The 18,445-nt window shown below is 38.8% G+C and overlaps 1 protein-coding gene across 1 annotated transcript in view; it reads right to left on the bottom strand.

Moving 5' to 3' along the window:
• The window catches only part of LOC132114643 (protein bassoon-like), a 121,338-nt gene extending 103,169 nt beyond the window's left edge, over positions 1-18,169 (bottom strand). Inside the window, exon 1 of the mRNA XM_059522880.1 lies at positions 17,874-18,169. Within this exon, the coding sequence (XP_059378863.1) occupies positions 17,874-18,031 (158 nt within the window). The 5' untranslated portion in view covers positions 18,032-18,169. The remainder of the gene's footprint in view (positions 1-17,873) is intronic.
• Between the last annotated feature and the right edge of the window lie 276 nt (positions 18,170-18,445).

Here is an 18,445-nt window from a genome sequence, read left to right as displayed (position 1 = left end):
AGCTTATCTTTGGATCTAAGGCCTCTAGTGGGAAGGTAGGGATGGAGTAGATTGGACAAATAAGAAGGTGCTAAATCATTTCTTCTTCTTCGTCCTAGCGTTTGTCCCGCGCAGGTGCAGGGTCCGCTTTTTGGCAGGCCGCTCTCCATTTATTCCGGTCTGTAGTGTCCTCCGGGGCGACTTGCACGTCCTTCATATCTTGCTTGATCCGGTCCATCCATCTCACCTTTGGGCGGCCACGTGGCCGGTTACCGGGTGGGTCAAGGCGCATAGCTGTCTTCGCCACTGAATTCTCATGGCTGCGTGTTACATGGCCGTACCAGCGAAGACGAGCCTCAAGCATCTTCTCCGTAATCGGCGCTATTCCCATCCGCTTCCTGACGTCGATGTTCATGACGTGGTCTAGCCTTGTCAGCCCGAGTGACCAGCGGAGCATACGCATTTCCATGGCGTGTAGAAGCTGGCCATGTTTGGCAGTCGCTGGCCAACATTCAGCTCCATACAGGGCTACAGGGCGTACAATGATCTTATAGATTTTGGACTTTAGGCGGATGGGCATTCGGCGATCGTATAGCACTCCCGTGACTTGGCGCCACTTTGACCAGGCGGCACTCACACGTGCGCGGACATCTGGGAGGGTGTCACCGTTCGATGAGAGTATTGATCCGAGATACTTGAAGTGTTGAACTTTCTTTAAATCCGTTCCGTCGATGCAAATGCTACCATCAGTCTGGGGGCCACACTCCAGGTACTCCGTCTTTGTGAGGTTGAGTCGCAAGCCATTTGCATCCAGGCGATCTTTCCACTGCTGCCCTTGGTCTTGGAGGTCTTGCCGCTCCCTGTCGGCAAGGAACACATCATCAGCATAGAGTAAGGACCATGGATGGGGCGTCTGGAGGTCCTGTGTCACTGTGTCCATGCATGTGATGAAAAGCAAGGGCGAAAGAGCCGATCCTTGGTGGACTCCTACATTGATGTTAAAAGGAGGTGATATCCCAGCTGTGCATCGAACCACGCTCCTGACGTTTTGGTATAAGAGTTGCACCCAGCTGATGTAGGTTTCGGGTACGTGGTGACGTCGGAGGGAGGCCCAGATGAGGTCATGGGGAACGCGGTCGAAAGCCTTCTCCAGATCCAGAAAGACCATGCGGACTGGCTTGTTCTTTTCCCGGTGTTTTTCCATCAGTAGGCGGGCAGCGTGGATGGCTTCTGTGGTCCCTTGTCCTTTGACGAAGCCGCATTGATTTTGGCTGATTTTAATAATGCTGCGGAGGCGGCTGTCCAGGATGCGTTCAAAAATCTTCATGGAGTGGGATAGGAGTCGAATCGGCCGATAGTTCTTACATTCAGCAACGTCCATCTTGCCCTTCCAGATCGGCACCGTGGTACTGATCGTCCAAGCGTGTGGGACTTTGCCCTCAATAATGATCTTGTTGAAATTGATTTAATGATCATCATTTAAAAATGATGATTAAATCATTTAATGATTTAAAAACCAGTAGTAAAATTTTGAAATCAATTCTAAAATTAATCTGAAGCCAGTGAAGGGATCTTAGGAGGGGGGTGGCATGATCAAATTTCCTCTTTCCCTTCAGAAATCTCGCCGCTGCGTTTTGAACGACCTGTAGGCGTGACGTTTGGGACTTAGATATACCAAAGTATAGGGAATTGCAATAGTCCAGGCGAGAGGTAATAAGAGCATGGATAGCAGTCTCCATGGAGCGCTTAGGGAGAAAAGATTTGATTTTTGTTAAAGAGCGAAGAGAGAAGAAGCTGGACCCAATGACTGCGCTTATCTGCTTGTCAAATTTGAGGCACCTATCTACCATCACACCTAGATTCTTTACTTGGGGAGAGATGAACTGATTTAGAGATTCAAGGTCAGGGTGATTACATAGCCTGGATTCTGAGGAGTTAAAAACAATGACTTCTGTTTTGTCTGAGTTCAGAAAAAGAAAATTATTGGCAAGCCAAGCTTTCACATCCTCAAGACACGCTGTTAAGTTGCCTAGAGAACTGTTATTTTTCCTAGACACAGGCATATAGATTTGCATATTGTCAGCATTGCAGTGGAATGAGACATTATGTTTCCTGAGAATGGAACCCAAAGGGAGAAGATAAAGAGAAAAAAGGACGGGAGCTAAAACAGAGCCTTGTGGCACACCACAGGAAAGATTAATGGGAGAAGAAGAGAAATTTCCTATTTTTACTTGGAAAAATCTATTGGTAAGAAAAGATTTAAACCAGCTTAAACAGCCCCCCCTAACCCAACGCAGTGTTCCAGCCGAGAGATAAGAATTGAGTGATTGACGGTGTCAAAAGCAGAGGATAGGTCTAACATTATTAAAATGACAGAGTCCCCCGAATCTGTAGCCATATAAATATCATTGAGAACTTTTACAAGAGCGGTTTCTGTGCTGTGCAGTGATTTAAACCCAGACTGGAACTTCTCAAGAACCTGATTATCAGTCAGGAAGGTCTGGAGCTGTAAAAACACAATTTTTTCCAGTATCTTAGAAATAAATGCAAAATGGAAATCGGACGAAAATTTGATAAAATAGAAGCATCAAGTGAGGGTTTCTTTAAAACAGGTGTAACCATGGCAATTTTCAAGTTAGATGGCACAGCTCCTTCTAACAAGGATTTGTTAAATAGTGACACCAGCCCTGGGCCGACAGTGTCAAATATTAGTCTCAGATGGTACGGATGTATGGTGTCATGTGAGCAAAAAGAGGGTTTGAGTTTAAGCATAACTTCCTTTACATACTGCAGAGAGACAGGATTGAAAGAAGTCCACGGGACAGGTGAAGTCATCTCTGTAGGTATTACCTGATCAGAGATCGGAAACTGGGCTCTCAAACTTGAAGCCTTATTTGCTGAAATAACTAGAAAAATTCTCACAAAGATCCAAAGACGGGCAGTGAAGAGAAATAACAGGGGGGGTTAGAATGGAGTTAATAACAGAAAAGAGAGCTTTTGGGGTGTGGTGGTGTTTTTCAATTTGTTTAGAAAAAAAGGAAGCCTTAGCTTTCTTAACAGCATACTGATATGATGATAGGCAATTTTTTAAGATCTCATAAGAAATCTGTAGTTTGTCCTTTTTCCACTTCCTTTCTGCTTTTCTGCATGACTGTCTCAGGGAACAAATACTGTGGTCAACCCATGGCTCCGATTTAGATGTAGGTTTAGGTTTAAAGAGTTTAAAAGGAGCTGTAAGGTTTAATGTATCTGTCCATGTGGTATTTAAAACAGTAAAATTATTTTCAGCATTAAGATCAGATAATAGAGATTCTAGGGGTACAGGAGGGTTGATCTCATTATAAAGTTTGGCAAAATTCTCACAAAAGTGAGGCAAATATTCGCGGGCATGTGTGCCTTCTGAGGCAGGTGTAAGAGAAGGCAGTGGGAGGGATAATTTAAATAAAACAGTAAAAAGATTAGAGATGGCAGAACCAACAATTCAATGTCAGTTACAGATAGACCATGTGACAAAATTAAGTCCAAAGTATGTCCATGAGTATGAGTAGGATGGTTAACCCACTGCAGTAGGTTAAAAGAGTCAATTATGTTTAAAAACTCAGGAGTTAGCTGCTTAGAGGGGCAACATATATGGACGTTAAAGTCACCTAAAATGAGGATGCGACCGTGTTTAGTGATCAGTTCCCCCACAAACTCTGAAAACTCTACTATGAAGTCTTTGATTAGATGTGGTGGTCGATAGATCAAGGCTAAGACCACGGGTTCAGACCAGTTCAGAAATAGAATCTGAGCTTCAAAACTAGAGACAGTGGCATAAGATAATGGTCGGCATTGAGGTCTAAAATAATCTTTGGCAATTATTGCTAGCCCGCCACCTCTGCCTGATGATCGCAGAGCGTTGTAATAGTGATAGTTGGCTGGAACGAGTTCAGAATATGGACTGAAATCCCCTACCTTCACCCACGTCTCGGTGATAAGTAGAAAATCCAGGTCGTGAGCAGTGATAAAATCATTTAGGATGTATGTCTTGTTCACCAGAGAGCGAGTGTTTATCAGCGCAATTTTTGGGGAGCGTAGAATGTTGCGCGAAGCAGGTGCTTTACTCAGAGGACAGAGGTTGGCAGTATTAGCGCCCTCGCGGTGCGGCCGGATAATAATCCGAGAGTGGAGATATTCCGCTTGAGTCCGGGAGACAGGAGAAGCATAAGCAGAGGGAGGGGGGTGCGTCGTGGTTGACCTAAGCCAACGTGTCACCGGGGTTGGCCGCTCCAACGTCGTAAAGCGGTTCGATACCATAACCCGTGATCGAGGCAACGAACAGGGTACTGCTATAGAACCAGCTCTCATTAAGGTTTTAATTCTGACAATCACACCCCCACGTTTCCCGCGTCTTCTCCAACGCTTTCTTGGAGTAGTGTCCAGAGGTAGTAGCCGGAGGAAGGACGGGACGTCCCGTAAAAGAGTCCCATGTGTGTGGTTCGCGAAAATGAAAATGGTCAAATTTGCGTCCAAGACGCTTTAAAAGGAACTACGAATGTTCAACAGAGTCTGTCGATCGTACGTGAAAGACTCAACATAGTTGTTAGACAGGAGGGCCCTTATATAGTTTGTTGCCTGCCTTGATCTTTTGCCTGGTTTTGAATTTTTCTCTTGCCTTGCCCTCTGGACTCTGTTTGCTGGTGTATGACCTTTGCCTGTATGACTTCACTCAGTGTTTTGATTAAAAGCTGCAATTGGATCTGACCTTGCCTACACAACCCTCAATGTTACAGTATATGTATGTCATATATACATATGAGTAGGTTTATGTCAAGATGTACACATTGTTATGTTGTGTTTGGGCTTGTATGCATCAGGAATACCTGCTCTAAATAACAATGTCATCTACTATGGTTTACTAATGATTGGTGAAGTTACAAACTAAAAGGTAGCCCAAAAATCACGTGTATACAGTTCAGACATACTAAGTATTCTATGGTCTTTACCTGAAACAATAGCTTGTTGGACACAAAACTCTATATTTTATTTGAGCTTTATTAGCATTGTAGCCGCACTGGGTTGTACATTATAATTAACTCAAATGATATATAGGGAATTTTAATAATTAATCAGGAATATGATTAATATATATATATCTCATATGACAGTTACATTAAAATTATTGAAGATTAAAAATAGGTCAGTTGTATACATCAATAACTCATTACAAGGTACTGTAATTTACTCATTAATATGTCAATATTCCATTCTTCATATCAATTATAGTGATATCTCTTACTGTAAATTACCGCAAATCAAACAGTGGTTTGTCCAGCAAACGGTCGTAAGATTAACTTATCAACTTTCAATAAAGTTATCACTTCTTATAATTCAAGGAAAATTATTCTCTGGCCATGAGAACATTATCCTATTACTTTGAAATTTCGGTTACTAAAAAGTAAAGAGCTTGTAGCTAAAGATCAGACATTTCATTGATTTGTGATGTGAGCGACAGAGGCAATCATGAATATATATTGTTTTTTAATAATTGAACTAATAATACATCAAACTACAAATCACACAGAGTAAATACGCGTACGACAATACAGAAAGTAACCTTTGTACAAGACATAACGGAATCCAAATCAGGGAGAGAGAGAGAGAGAGAGAATGACTGAGAGAGGATGAGAGAGAGAGGTGAGAGAATTAGGCGTGATCACAGAATCACGCGCTCAGTTATGCAAACTCACAGACAGTGACCCTTGAAAGACAACAACGAATCAAATCACCTTGAAAAGGCAATAGACAAACTTTAAGCAGCATTTAAATCTCCATAGAGAATGATACTTGCATGTGGTCACTTTGTGACTCGCCAGACCAGCGTGCGTGTGAGCGTGGTCCTTTGTATCTAGACGTGTTCTTTCGTGTCTTCCGGGGCTGCTGCGGAATCGCACGATATTTGAAAGGTCCAACAAACGTAATGATTCGTCTTCCTCGTGTAGAGAGGAACTTAGTAAGTAAAAGAAATGACAACAACGGAGATGAAAGCTCCCGAAGTAGCCATGAGAACAGGCTCAGCCGCCATGCTGAGATCAACGGCGATAGAAGAGCGCCTCTGTTTGCGTGAACAACCAATAAACGTCCGCGATCTGAAGCGGGAAAAATGTTCCTTTGTCTCTGAGGAACCACCCACTCTAATAAGTTATGGCTTATCAGATTTCAGCAGTGATATTCTAGCAAGTTCGTAATTCCAGATTAATACATTTTTCATTAATTTCCTTTATATAAGTGAGTCCGTCAAAGCATGACGATTAAACAGATATCAAAAATAACACATATAACTGATAGAAACACGACGTTACATTCATATGCAGAATTACACACATTTAAAGTTTGATTAACACACGATAAAACTGCAGATACTCCAATTTATATGGGGAAAACATCTAATGCACCAAAAAGCAATACTCAATACATTTAGAATACATTGAGAAAAGGTACCAGTGATCTGGCTTTGCTGTTCTGTCAGTTAGGTCATAAAGTTTTACGACCTGGTCAGGGGGGTAGGTTTACAGAATCATGACTCTTTGTGAGAACATTCATTCCAAAAACATTTCCCATTTACAAGTCAGCAGCTTATAATCCTCGCATAACAGGATTAACCACTTTATGCAACACACAATATATATTCAAAATACATATTATTAAGGACTTACATAAAGAGCGTAAATTGTGTGTGTGTGCTTATGTGTATGTGTGTGTGTGTTGTGGAATGTGTTTCGTTTCTCCTTTGAGGCTGCTCACGTGACTGTGGAATTTCTCGTCCAGTGTCGTAAATAATTAAATTCCAGCCAAGCTGGCGCCAGGCCAGGCATTTAGTTTAGAGAGAGTTGGGTTTATATGCCTGAATTAAAAATCTACAAGCTTTGGGTTTGCATTGTTTTAGATTCAACGAACCGTTATTCATTAGTTCAGAACCCATGAATCGATGAACTGCATATCCGTTACAGCATTAATAAAAAAGATATCCATCACTGAGTTTGTTATAACTCCACTCCCCTGTGCTTCAGTGGCGGTTCGTGGGTTTTAAAATAGAGGAGGTGCACTAATTGTATTGGTCTGGGGATCCCTGCAGATGGTTATTATTATTTGCTAAACACTTTAAAATGGCTTTTTGATGGCTTTTAATCAGAAAAGATAAAGAAAATGACACGCATACAGCAAGATATATATATAATGCTTAATAAAACAGTGAGTCATGTCATCATGTTCAACATGGCGAAATATACTGAGGAGGGACCTGTGTATCTCTTCATGAGTAACAATACAAACTCGATTCCCAAAAAGTTGGGACATTGTACAAATTGTTAATAAAAACAGAATGCAAAGATGTGGAAGTTTCAAATCACAATATTTTATTAAGAATACAACATAGATGATATATCAAATGTTTAAACAGAAAATGTATCATTTTAAGGGAAGAATAAGATGATTTTAAATTTCATGGCATCAACACATCTCAAAAAAGTTGGGACAAGGCCATGTTTACCACTGTGTGGCATCTCCTCTTCTTTTTATAACAGTCTGCAAACATCTGGGGACTGAGGAGACAAGTTACTCAAGTTTAGGAATATGAATGTTGTTCCATTTTTGTCTGAGGTTTTCTTTGTCGCATCTTCCTCTTTATGATGCACCGAATGTTTTCTATGGGTCAAAGATCTGGACTGCAGGCTGGCCATTTCAGTACCCAGATCCTTCTTCTACGCAGTCATGATGTTGTAATTGATGCAGTATGTGGTCTGGCATTGTCATGTTGGAAAATGCAAGGTCTTCCCTGAAAGAGACGACGTCTGGATGGGAGCATATGTTATCTATATTCTATTGTGAATAAAATGTAAGTTTATGAGATTTGTAAATTATTCCATTCCTATTTTACTCACAATTTGTATAGTGTCCCAATCGGGTTTGTATACATTCACATAGGGTGTCGACGATTGATAAAATCAGCTTGGTGCTGAGGCGACCGTCATAGTGACAACAGTCAATCATATTAGTTTTCTGGTGCAACATGATAGCAATTGGCTAGCATCTGAACCTACTGAGTTGGTTCAAATACTGTCGAAGTTTGCTGAGGATTACTGAAGATTCTGATGAGCAGGTTGACAATGATGTGCAAGCCTGATGCAATTATGACTATGTTATTAATCTACATTTTATTAAAACCTGCAAAAACCTTTCTGTCGAGTGATGTAAATAAATTTTAGAATAGTTTATTGTGAATGCATATTATATTTAAAGTTTTTTTTATTTTATTGTTTATTTATATTAAAGTTGGTTTATTAATTCTTTATACTGTAAATACATAAAACATATCCCTGTTTGTGCATCAATGTCTGTAATGCTGAAGATGGTAATAATCAGCAACATGGGTGGCCCTAGGGAGGGGCTAGCAGGAGCTTCAGCACCCCCAATAAAGACAATAGCACCCCCACAGCTTTTTTTTCCTAGAATCAATATATATATATATATATACAAGAAGTATTCTCATGGCTTCGTAATGTTACGGTTGAACCACTCGGTACGGTACGGTTTTTATACAAAATATCTTAGATATAAATATAAATTGTGTTCCGAAGACGAACAAAGCTCTTACGGCTTTGAAACAACATGGGGGTGAGTGATTAATGACAACATTTTAATTTTGAGGAGGAATATTCCTTTAAGTACCTACTCATTGAGTTTGCAGTTTCAGGCACAGCCGTTGCTTTAACAGTGCAAGTCATGGTGCCATTTACACCATCTGATGGTGATTTCATAAATTACTATCACCATTATTTTTGTAATTGTACATTTGTTCTATGCAATTTAAGAAAACATACTCTATAAATAATACAGTATTGTTCTGTATAATAAATTAGATTACTGTAATGCATAGATGATGATATAATACATAAAATAACAGCCACATTGTAAATTTTATTGTTATTAATTGTAAATTTTTGCATACAATTTAAAATGATTTTTTTACCAGAATATATATATATATATTCAAGAAATATATTTGCCAAAATATATATTTTTACTAATATATTTTTGCATACAATTTGGGGGTGGGGTTTATTTTCTGTATATTTTTTTACAGTGCATTTTTTAAAATATATTTATAAATCTTTATATATGTATATATAAAGGCCAATAAATATATTTGCTAAAATATGTTTCTAAATATATTTACATAAATATATACTTTTATAATAATTTTAGCAATTTTTTTGTTTTGAAAATATATTTTAAATATAGAAATATTTATTTTTAAAAGCATTAAAAATATATATATTTTGTCTTCTATATATTTCAGGCCAATAAAATGTATTGTATTTAATTAAGGTTCCAATGCAACCTATATTGCATATATTTCAAATATAGTTTGGGCACAAAAAAAATTAATTAATATATATATTGCCATATGGGTGGGCAGGACACATAGCGCTCAGGCCTTTGAATAACTTTGTTATTCTCTAGTTCAGATCATTTGAAACATACACAAAATCTTAAAACTTGCAAGCATTAAAATGATGATATAGCTCTGGTTTTTACCCAATTAGAGACCATGGTAATTTTAGCAACATTAGCCATGCACTGTACTGATAAGCACATTTACAAACTGAACTGCAAACATGCACAAAGTATAAAGCGCAATATATCTTCTGGATATGAAGCTGGCTTGTGGACAGTTGATATTGATTTGTATTAAGTATAACTTTAAAGCAAATCCTGCCTAGTTGACCCGTTTACAAATCCGTCTGGTTATCATAACATAAGTATTTGCCTATTTTTTTTTCACCATATTCCCTTAAAATATAACTCCCTGGAGTAAATGAACATTCTTATATTCATTCTTACACACAACAACAGAACATTTTGATTGTTTACCATTTAAATGAGACATTCTTTTTTTCCATTAGTTGCTCGAGTGAGTATATAAACATAGCAGGCCATGTACAGCTCATTCAGGGGGGGACTAATGGTGCGATCCATTTGTATTCAGAAGTCAGAAATAACAAGTTCCCAATAGGAAGTTTTAAATGGAACGCACCCTCAGGAAACGCAGATGAACATGGCTGCTCAGTGCATCAACAGAAGTGAAACAGTAGTAATATTGTTTATTAGCATTTCTGTTTGTTTTTCTAAACTCAGTGGCTCACAGTAATATACAACCTCTATTTGTGGAGATGAAATGTTGGTCTTATCGGTGCAAAATACCCATTTTTATGTGCTTTTATCGATTGATATCAATGGCTGTGTCCATCTTGCTTTTCCAACTTGTGTACTGAAAAACTATCAAGTGGCATAATTCCCAGCTCTAAAATATGACTTACGAGGTAAATAAATGCAGTGGTAGCTAATAAAATAAGGCAAATTCTGTAACCAGTTATTGCTGGAGCCATTGGGATTACAGACACAAACGATTTTGCGTTTTTGCTGATTTAATTTTGCATAATTATTGCAGTCTTATTGTAAAATGTTATATAAAGAGGAACATGATCTGCTGATGTTTCTTAAAAATGTAGTTGTAATGCTTTCAAATTATATCCCATGTGAGTGTATCTTACTAAGGAAACAAAAAAAAAACATTTAAAGGGATCATGAAATGCATTTATTATTATTATTATTATTATTATTAGTTTATGTTTCCTGAGGTGCACATATATTTTTAGTCTGTTGTGTTTTTTTTTTTTTTAAAGGCGCAATATGTAATTTTTCTGCTTTAAAAATAGCAGATATCACTATATCTATGTTATATATATTTTTTAGTTGTGTACTTACATTATCCTGAAAGTTTCCACGAACTTTCAAATCCAGAGAAAATTATAGTTTAATTAGAAGACACGGCACGTTTCTTTATTTCCGTTTTGTCGCCCGTCTATGGCGTCATATAAACTTTGACCCCTCTAGTTTATCTAACTTCCTTCGGAACCGCCAAATACAAAGGTGAACAGAAGCAAAGACGAGACGAAGAAGAAAAAGTAGTAGCTAGCCTTGATCGAGACTATTATATTTTATATTTATATTGTTTATATTCGTATTTATACCTCAATCAATAACTTAGTTATGGATCATGATTATGCTTTGCCTGCACGTTCTGTGAAGCGCAAACGTACGGGTGAAATAAATGACCTGAGAAGGTTTTGGGACGAAGAAGAAACGAGACACGGGTAAATATTGGAGTTGCATTTCCAAGATAGAGAGAGCTTCGTGACAAGCTGAAACTACAGAGAGATGTTTGCATTCTAATAAACAGGTATGCATTCATTCAGCTAACTATATCTATCCGTATATTTTGTGAAACGATGATGTCTTGTGTAAAACGCAGACGGTCTAGCTCTCATGTAGAGTATAATGTAAATCGACATGTGTTCTATATCTAGCTGGATAAAGTAGCTTTTTTTAACATATATTGTGTTTTATACATATATTACTACTAGCTAGATGGAATATTGATTTGATAGGGGTCTGATAATTCATATATCTCTTTGTTCGAAAAGACGTGATTGTCAAAATACTAAGGCCGGTGACACACTGGCTGCGTGGCGTCTCTGCTGCTGCTGTAGGTGACATAGAGGGAGACCGCCGACAGACCAGGCTCTTGTCTTCATGACAACAATATCTATACTTCATGTTGAACATAAATATAAAGCCTACTGATAAAGGACACCGTCAACAGTATTGACGGCAAAATAGACGATGTTTGACAGGTGCAATATTTGAAAATCAATAATTATTTATTTATTTTTTAAATTACATTTATATCTGAATTTATGTCAACCTATAGACTTCAAACATCAAAATGTCATGATTTAATATGTATTTGTGTACAAAATTACATATAAACATATTTTCCTATTATATTTTGCCTGGAAACGCTTCCAACACGCTTATGTGTCGCGTGAAAAATAGGCGCCGGTTCTATTTCTAGCAAGCACGCGTTTTCCGCGCGTCTTACACAGGCAGTCTGCAAGCTCTAACCTATTAACATGGGAGCCGAATTAAAAACTGACACGCCACGCAGCTGAGACGCTTGCGCCACGCATCCAGTGTGTCGCCGGCCTCAGTTAAAATGAGTGAGGAATGTGGGGAGCGACAGAGCGCGTGTTCCAATGAACAACAACTCCCATGAGCCTACGCTCTTTCCCGACGTCATCAAAGTATGTCTCATGTTATTATTTTGATTGAGTGACCCCTGGTGGCCAAAAATTCCATACTGTGCGTTTAATGCTCACAATTTTTATATAAATGGTCATTTTTGGACCCTGAATTAAGCCTTTGATTTAAAGGCCCAATTGGAAGAGTTGTGTCTGTGGTAAAATGATTGATCAGAGCAAAACTAATAAGTCCTTGGCTCATCGCTGTCTGAATCTTTCTGAGGATATTAAATGTCCACCCCATCCACATCAGAGATCCTTTATAATGAAACAGTAGATGCAGATACTTTTTTGCAAAACTGACCAACAAAAATTCATGCGTATATTGTGTTTTATGGAATGGTGACTTTGATGTGAAAAATGACTGCTCTATGATAATGATCCATTCCAGAGGATGGCCGTGAGTTTTAAACATGTATCTGTAGTGAAAGAAGCTTGCTTGAGCAATATGTTGAACGTCATCAGCATGTTGAGATCCTCAGATTTGTCCATAGATGCCATCCAGGCCAGTGGCTTGACCTCAGTTCAACTTTATGGACATTTCTTCAGATTAGTGTGACTGAATTCAGTTCCAACCAAAAATCCCAGGGGTTGTTAGGTGGGAAGCCAGCTGACAGCTTCAGAGGGACATAAACAGAATTCCCTCGGTAGGGAGTGAGATGAAACGTCATTGATGAATATTCAATAGTCTTTGCTTACAGACCCTTTGATATACTCTAATCAATTTCTGTCTCTGTCAAAAGTAGGCAGTCTGTCTAGCTGAGCTGCACAATTCAGTTAAATGAATAATAAAATGCAGCAGAGCTTTAGGAAGCTGTGCCTTCAGTTGTATTGATCAAGAAACATAGAGTACTTTAGATGAAAATATTCATGGAAGAGCAGTTTACTTCTCCTCTAGCTTGTCTACTGTCAAAACTTGAAACTGTGTACTGTTAAATCGCTTGTGATGCTCCTGATTTGTGAGTTGTTTTGGATAAAAGCGTCTGTGAAATGACTAAATGTAAATGTCTGCTGGGTCCAGCCTTTAGCCTTGCCCAAACACCAGCTGCTTATTACGCTTGGCTTTTCTTTCACGCAGCTTGAGTTGCCACCTCTGTACACAAGCACTTAATGAGACTACAGTCTCCAGTATCTGTAGAACACCATCATTTGTAGTTTCTCAACCATCAACTCTAACTCTCATGTAGAGTGTTACTCACATAAAATAGAGTCTGCTGTCTATGTGCTAAATCCTTACTTTAGGTTATGCACTACAGCTCCAAGTTTCCTTTTTAGAAGACCTGCTCTGACCAAGACCCAAATCTTGGCATGCCATGTTTGAATGCATGTGAATGATGCTGAGGGGGTTTTGGGACAAAATGATGTTCTGCTATCAGTGGTTATGAATATTACATGCCATACATGATATAAAGCCTTTCAGCCTTATTATTTGATAAAATAACAGATTATTTTATCCAGCAATCGTAGTACAGTAAGCTTATACATCAAACAAAGTATTAAGGGCATTTCGCTCCTGGTCCTGGTGAGTCTTATTTAGATCATCAGGTCATTAGGAGAAAGCTCTGTTAACTGAACTGAGTGTGTCTGATAAGAGTGATGTACAAAATGTGTAGAGCAGTGGGCCCTGAGGATTGGAAATCACTGTTTTACACGGTACGTGCAGTTGTGCTGCTTGTCAAGCTCGTTCATGAGAATCATGCCTATTTATCATGCATGACTGCTAAAGGCATTCACCACGAAAGACTAAATGAGTCCGGAAAGTATCCAACCATGTAATATGAAAATCAGAGACATTTATCGAAGAAGATACAAGAAACACTGTACATAGGACAATGGCACCTTGCACCTTGGGACCTTCCACTGTTCAAAACATTCTGCAAAATCCTTGTTGGAATCGCCATCGGCTGCTTCGTTCTATTTTTTCTGAATCTTACTGACGGTCTGAAATCCCTTCCCTTTCAAAGGTGAATTTAGTTTTGGGAAAAGCCAGAAGCCACCAATAAACTTTGCACAAGACGTGAAGCATGGGTGGGCGCATTGTCGTGATGAAGCTGCCAATCAGCAGTTGTCCATAGAGTGAGCTGTTTCCATCGTATCGTATCTCTCATCTTGTGTTTTTCATATAACATGGGTGGATACATTCTGGACAGCCCTTGAATATTTTGGCAGCCTCAGCATGTCATTGACCAATCAGAGATGCCTTTATTCACTACCCATCAAATGATATTTATATTTTATGTGGTTATAATACAACAGGGACTATGCCGTTGCCTGTGACGTGAATTTAGTTCAGCTGTGCTACACTCTATAACAGAGTGTTAAAACTATAAAATCCCAATAAAGCAAACTGCTCAACAATCTTGAAATATTTGTAATTTAACATAGCATACAATATAGCAGAAGCTATTATAGCATTCAATATTAATTACACAAAACGCAACAGATTCTCAAAGATGCAGAAAGGGAGCTATGGTTTTGAGCGCGGTGACAAAATGAGCTTCATATGTTGCAGTCGATATACCAGTCCATCTGATCAATAAAATTTTTATTACACATCTATAAAATAATTGTTAGACTCTTTATTTTCAATTTCCTTCACTATAATACACACACACACACACACACAATATTTGCATGCAATGGCAATAGGGAGAAGAATGGGAACCCGGAAAAGGCAGATTCAAAGTTATGTTTGTCACGCCAAAATCTAATTTGGGCGTTTTACTCTCGATAATACCGGGCAATGGTGGGCCGAGTTAGTGTACAGTAATTAGCCTCTGCCAACAAGGTGAGCTATTTGCACTTAGTGTGAATAGACACTCTGATGCAATATTTATACAGTAAATGCCTCAGATGCAGGACGTTGTCACTCGCTAGCACAGGCAGCCCACAATTCATTCATTCATTCATTTCATTTATTATACAGGAAAGGTTAAAAGTAACAGTTAAGTCACCATCAAATGGGCCTGGCTCAGTTTAAGCAACTGGTTTACAGCAGGTTCCTGTTCTGCAGCAACATAAAACAACGAACAAGCTCAGTACATTTTTACAAAACTTAGACATAGACTGAACAGAGTACCGACCAATATAATAATAAAATACATGAAGACAAATCTATAAACAAATTAGTGTGTGCAAGTATGACTATCCCGGAGAAATAGTTTATATGTTTTTTAAAAAAGTATGATAGAAGATAATGTTCGAATGTGATAGGGAATGTCATTCCAAATTTTGGTGTAAGTATAGAAAAAGGATCTCTTACCAAAATGATTTTAACATTCTTAACATTCTTACCACAATGTTTGTTACCATGACAACTGCTTACATTTCCACACTCAGAACCGATTCTCATGTGTCTCGAAAGGTATCTTTACACAGATATATCATGTAAAAAGTATTTTAAACAGAGGCTCATATACAGCCTTATAATATTATAAGTTGCACTGAAAGGATCACACACATATGCATTACAGTATTACTGTGTGATATTCAGATGAATCTGTCAGTAGCTAACATACTGCACTTAGGCTACTCTTTGACAGTTAATTAAATAGGAATTTCTTCCCATTTATTCAGGAAAAAAATTGCCTGTTTACAGATTAATAATGTAATTAAATGAAGTTGAGTAGTGTTTGAGTAGCACTAGCATAACACTTCTCAGTCGTATTTGCTTAAGAAAATGGTTTGTCAGTATCTCATAATCCATTATCTCCAGGGCCCTCCAAACCTTTGCCATTTCATTGTCAGTTCCCGTCACCCCACAATTTTTCCACTTAAAATATTATATGAGAAAGAGTAAGTGAGTGTGCTGGAAGGGTGCCGCTTTTGCATACGTTATGCTTGCTGTTCATCAATAAAATAAAAAGACTGACAGTGTGGTTGTGCTTGCAGTGCCGATCTCTGGGAGTAACTAAATGATCTGTATTGAAATCTGTCACGGAAAACAGCTGGTATAAACTGTAATTAATTATTTTTTTATACATTAAAGGGGAACTTACACCAGTGAGATTCATCTGTGTACACCATCTTCCGGCGAGACAGGAATGAATTTGCCACAACCTGCACACTGCATTCTAGGCATTCTCTAGTGTACACTGGTTGTACACTCAGCATTGTGGTGAATTATGGGTCTGAATGAGTGCACTCAGTAGTGTTAGCTAGGTTTCGGACCGCACTACAAAATGTCTGTCTCTGCAAACAGTGCACTATGGGTATGGCGGTGAACTTGACACCGCCAGTGTATGTTCTAAAGGGTTCACTGGATCTCCACCAAATTTGGCTTGGATCATCATCAGACCATTTTGGCTATATCAGATCTAAAATTTAATTTGAAAATTTAATGGAAAGACAACAGCAAGTCTCTGCAACTCACTGGTGTATTTACATGAAACTTCATATGTGCCATTGTAATCATCCTTGACAATACCATATTCATTCAGTGACAGCATTTATCAAATGTTAAAAAAAGCAATTGTATTACATTATAAATAAATGGCTTATAATAACGTAATTAAAATTGAATTAAAATGCCTAATGGACTGTTTTTAATTGCTGCTTACAGGAATATGCTGCAAGAATAACTGTCATAATTAAAATACAATACAAATAGAGTTTACAAAAGATTGCATTAGAATTTCGTATAAATGAAAGCCTTTGAACTAGTTTCAAGGTCCTTCACCATAAAAACGGGAGCGAGCGGAATGAATGAAGCAGGCGCGCGCGTGCGTGTGAAGGGATCGCTCGAGTGCGAAGGAAAATCAACACTTCTCCACGCCATCGTCGACGGAATAAAAACACAGATGTGCCGTGGTAGTGAGTGATGCTGTGTCACAGTAATATCCCATCCTATTCTTAGCATCTCACAACAGAGAGCAGATGTAAATATGAGTCACTCCTCCGTCGAGCTGCTGATGAACGGATGAATGAGCTGCTGTGCGTGTATTGCTACAATTCTTCATGTAAAAGCACTTACAGTTGTAACGACTCTTACCCTCTATCACATACCATACAGCCATTTGCAGAAAGGAAGCAATATTCGCTGTCCGTGATATGTGTGCATGAGTCACAACTCATTCAGAAATACTTCAGAACCCGACAATAACGAAAATAATCTTAAGAAATGAAATCGTGTGTTTTAAGTCATTCAGGTGTCGCCTATAAGTGATGATAGATAGCTGTTTAATTCTTCATTATATATTCAGATTTCTATATCTCAAAAAGAGCGACGACTGATGATTTTACGAACAACCAACATCAAATATTACGCTGTTTGTAGTTCTTGGAGGAGAAAATATTCAAACGCACGTGAGCACTATTCATTCACACGATCATATACATTTCTCTCTCTCTCTCTCTCTCTCTCTCTCTCTCTTTCAGCATCCTTTTGGTTTCTCAGTTTGTCATCTTGTGGCTCAGGTGTGTATACTATCTCTCTGATCTGACGACCTCAGCACATCAGAAACCCCGTCTTTAATTCCCAACCGCAGTGAACAGACTTATGTCCGTGAGCAGAGATCGTAGCCTAGAAACAAGCATCCCAGCATCACAAAGCAATGAGCATCCTCTGTTCAGCTCACAATCAATCACACGGCTTCTCGCTGTCAAATCGTAGATCTTATTCGAGGAGGAAAACACATGCAAACACGCAGACACGATGGGCGTTTAGCATATGCTGTAAAAATAAGCTGGCAGAAAAACGACCCTTAGTCTTACCTGCTCATCCCCGCGTTCGAGGGTTCGAGGACTGCTCCTGCGCCGGCCGCTGCGCCATTGACGGGCTTCAGGAGCTGTCCAGAGTTCGGCGGTGCTGAAACCGACATCCCCACCATGGTGGCGCCTTCACCGCCCTCCAGGCTCGCCTCGTTACCCATGGTTGGATCTAGCGAGCAGGTCGATTATGTTTTGTAATTACAATAAATGCAGTGGACGCAATTATATAAAGATCCGCTCAGCGCCGATCTTCCTCCGCCATCATCACTCTCTCATTCTCATTCTCTCTCTCTCTCTCTCTCTCTCTCTCCTGCGCATTCAGATTCAGCAACTACTGGACGCCCACATACACGCCTCTAATGTATCTAACCCATATATATATATATATATATATATATATATATATATATATATATATATATACGCAACATTTACATCCAGCTCTCCCTTGTGGTGACATGAGATAAATACCCTAAAGAGAGATTCGCGCTCATATTGTGTTAAAGATTCACATTGGTCGTGTTCTGCTTGAAAACTAGAGCAGAAAATCTCACATGTCCTATTAAGCTTTATAT

This window comes from Carassius carassius, chromosome 34, assembly GCF_963082965.1.
Source record: "Carassius carassius chromosome 34, fCarCar2.1, whole genome shotgun sequence".
Taxonomy (NCBI): Eukaryota; Metazoa; Chordata; class Actinopteri; order Cypriniformes; family Cyprinidae; genus Carassius; species Carassius carassius.
Note: the sequence above shows the minus strand (reverse complement) of the source record. Positions and strands in the feature narration are given on the sequence as shown.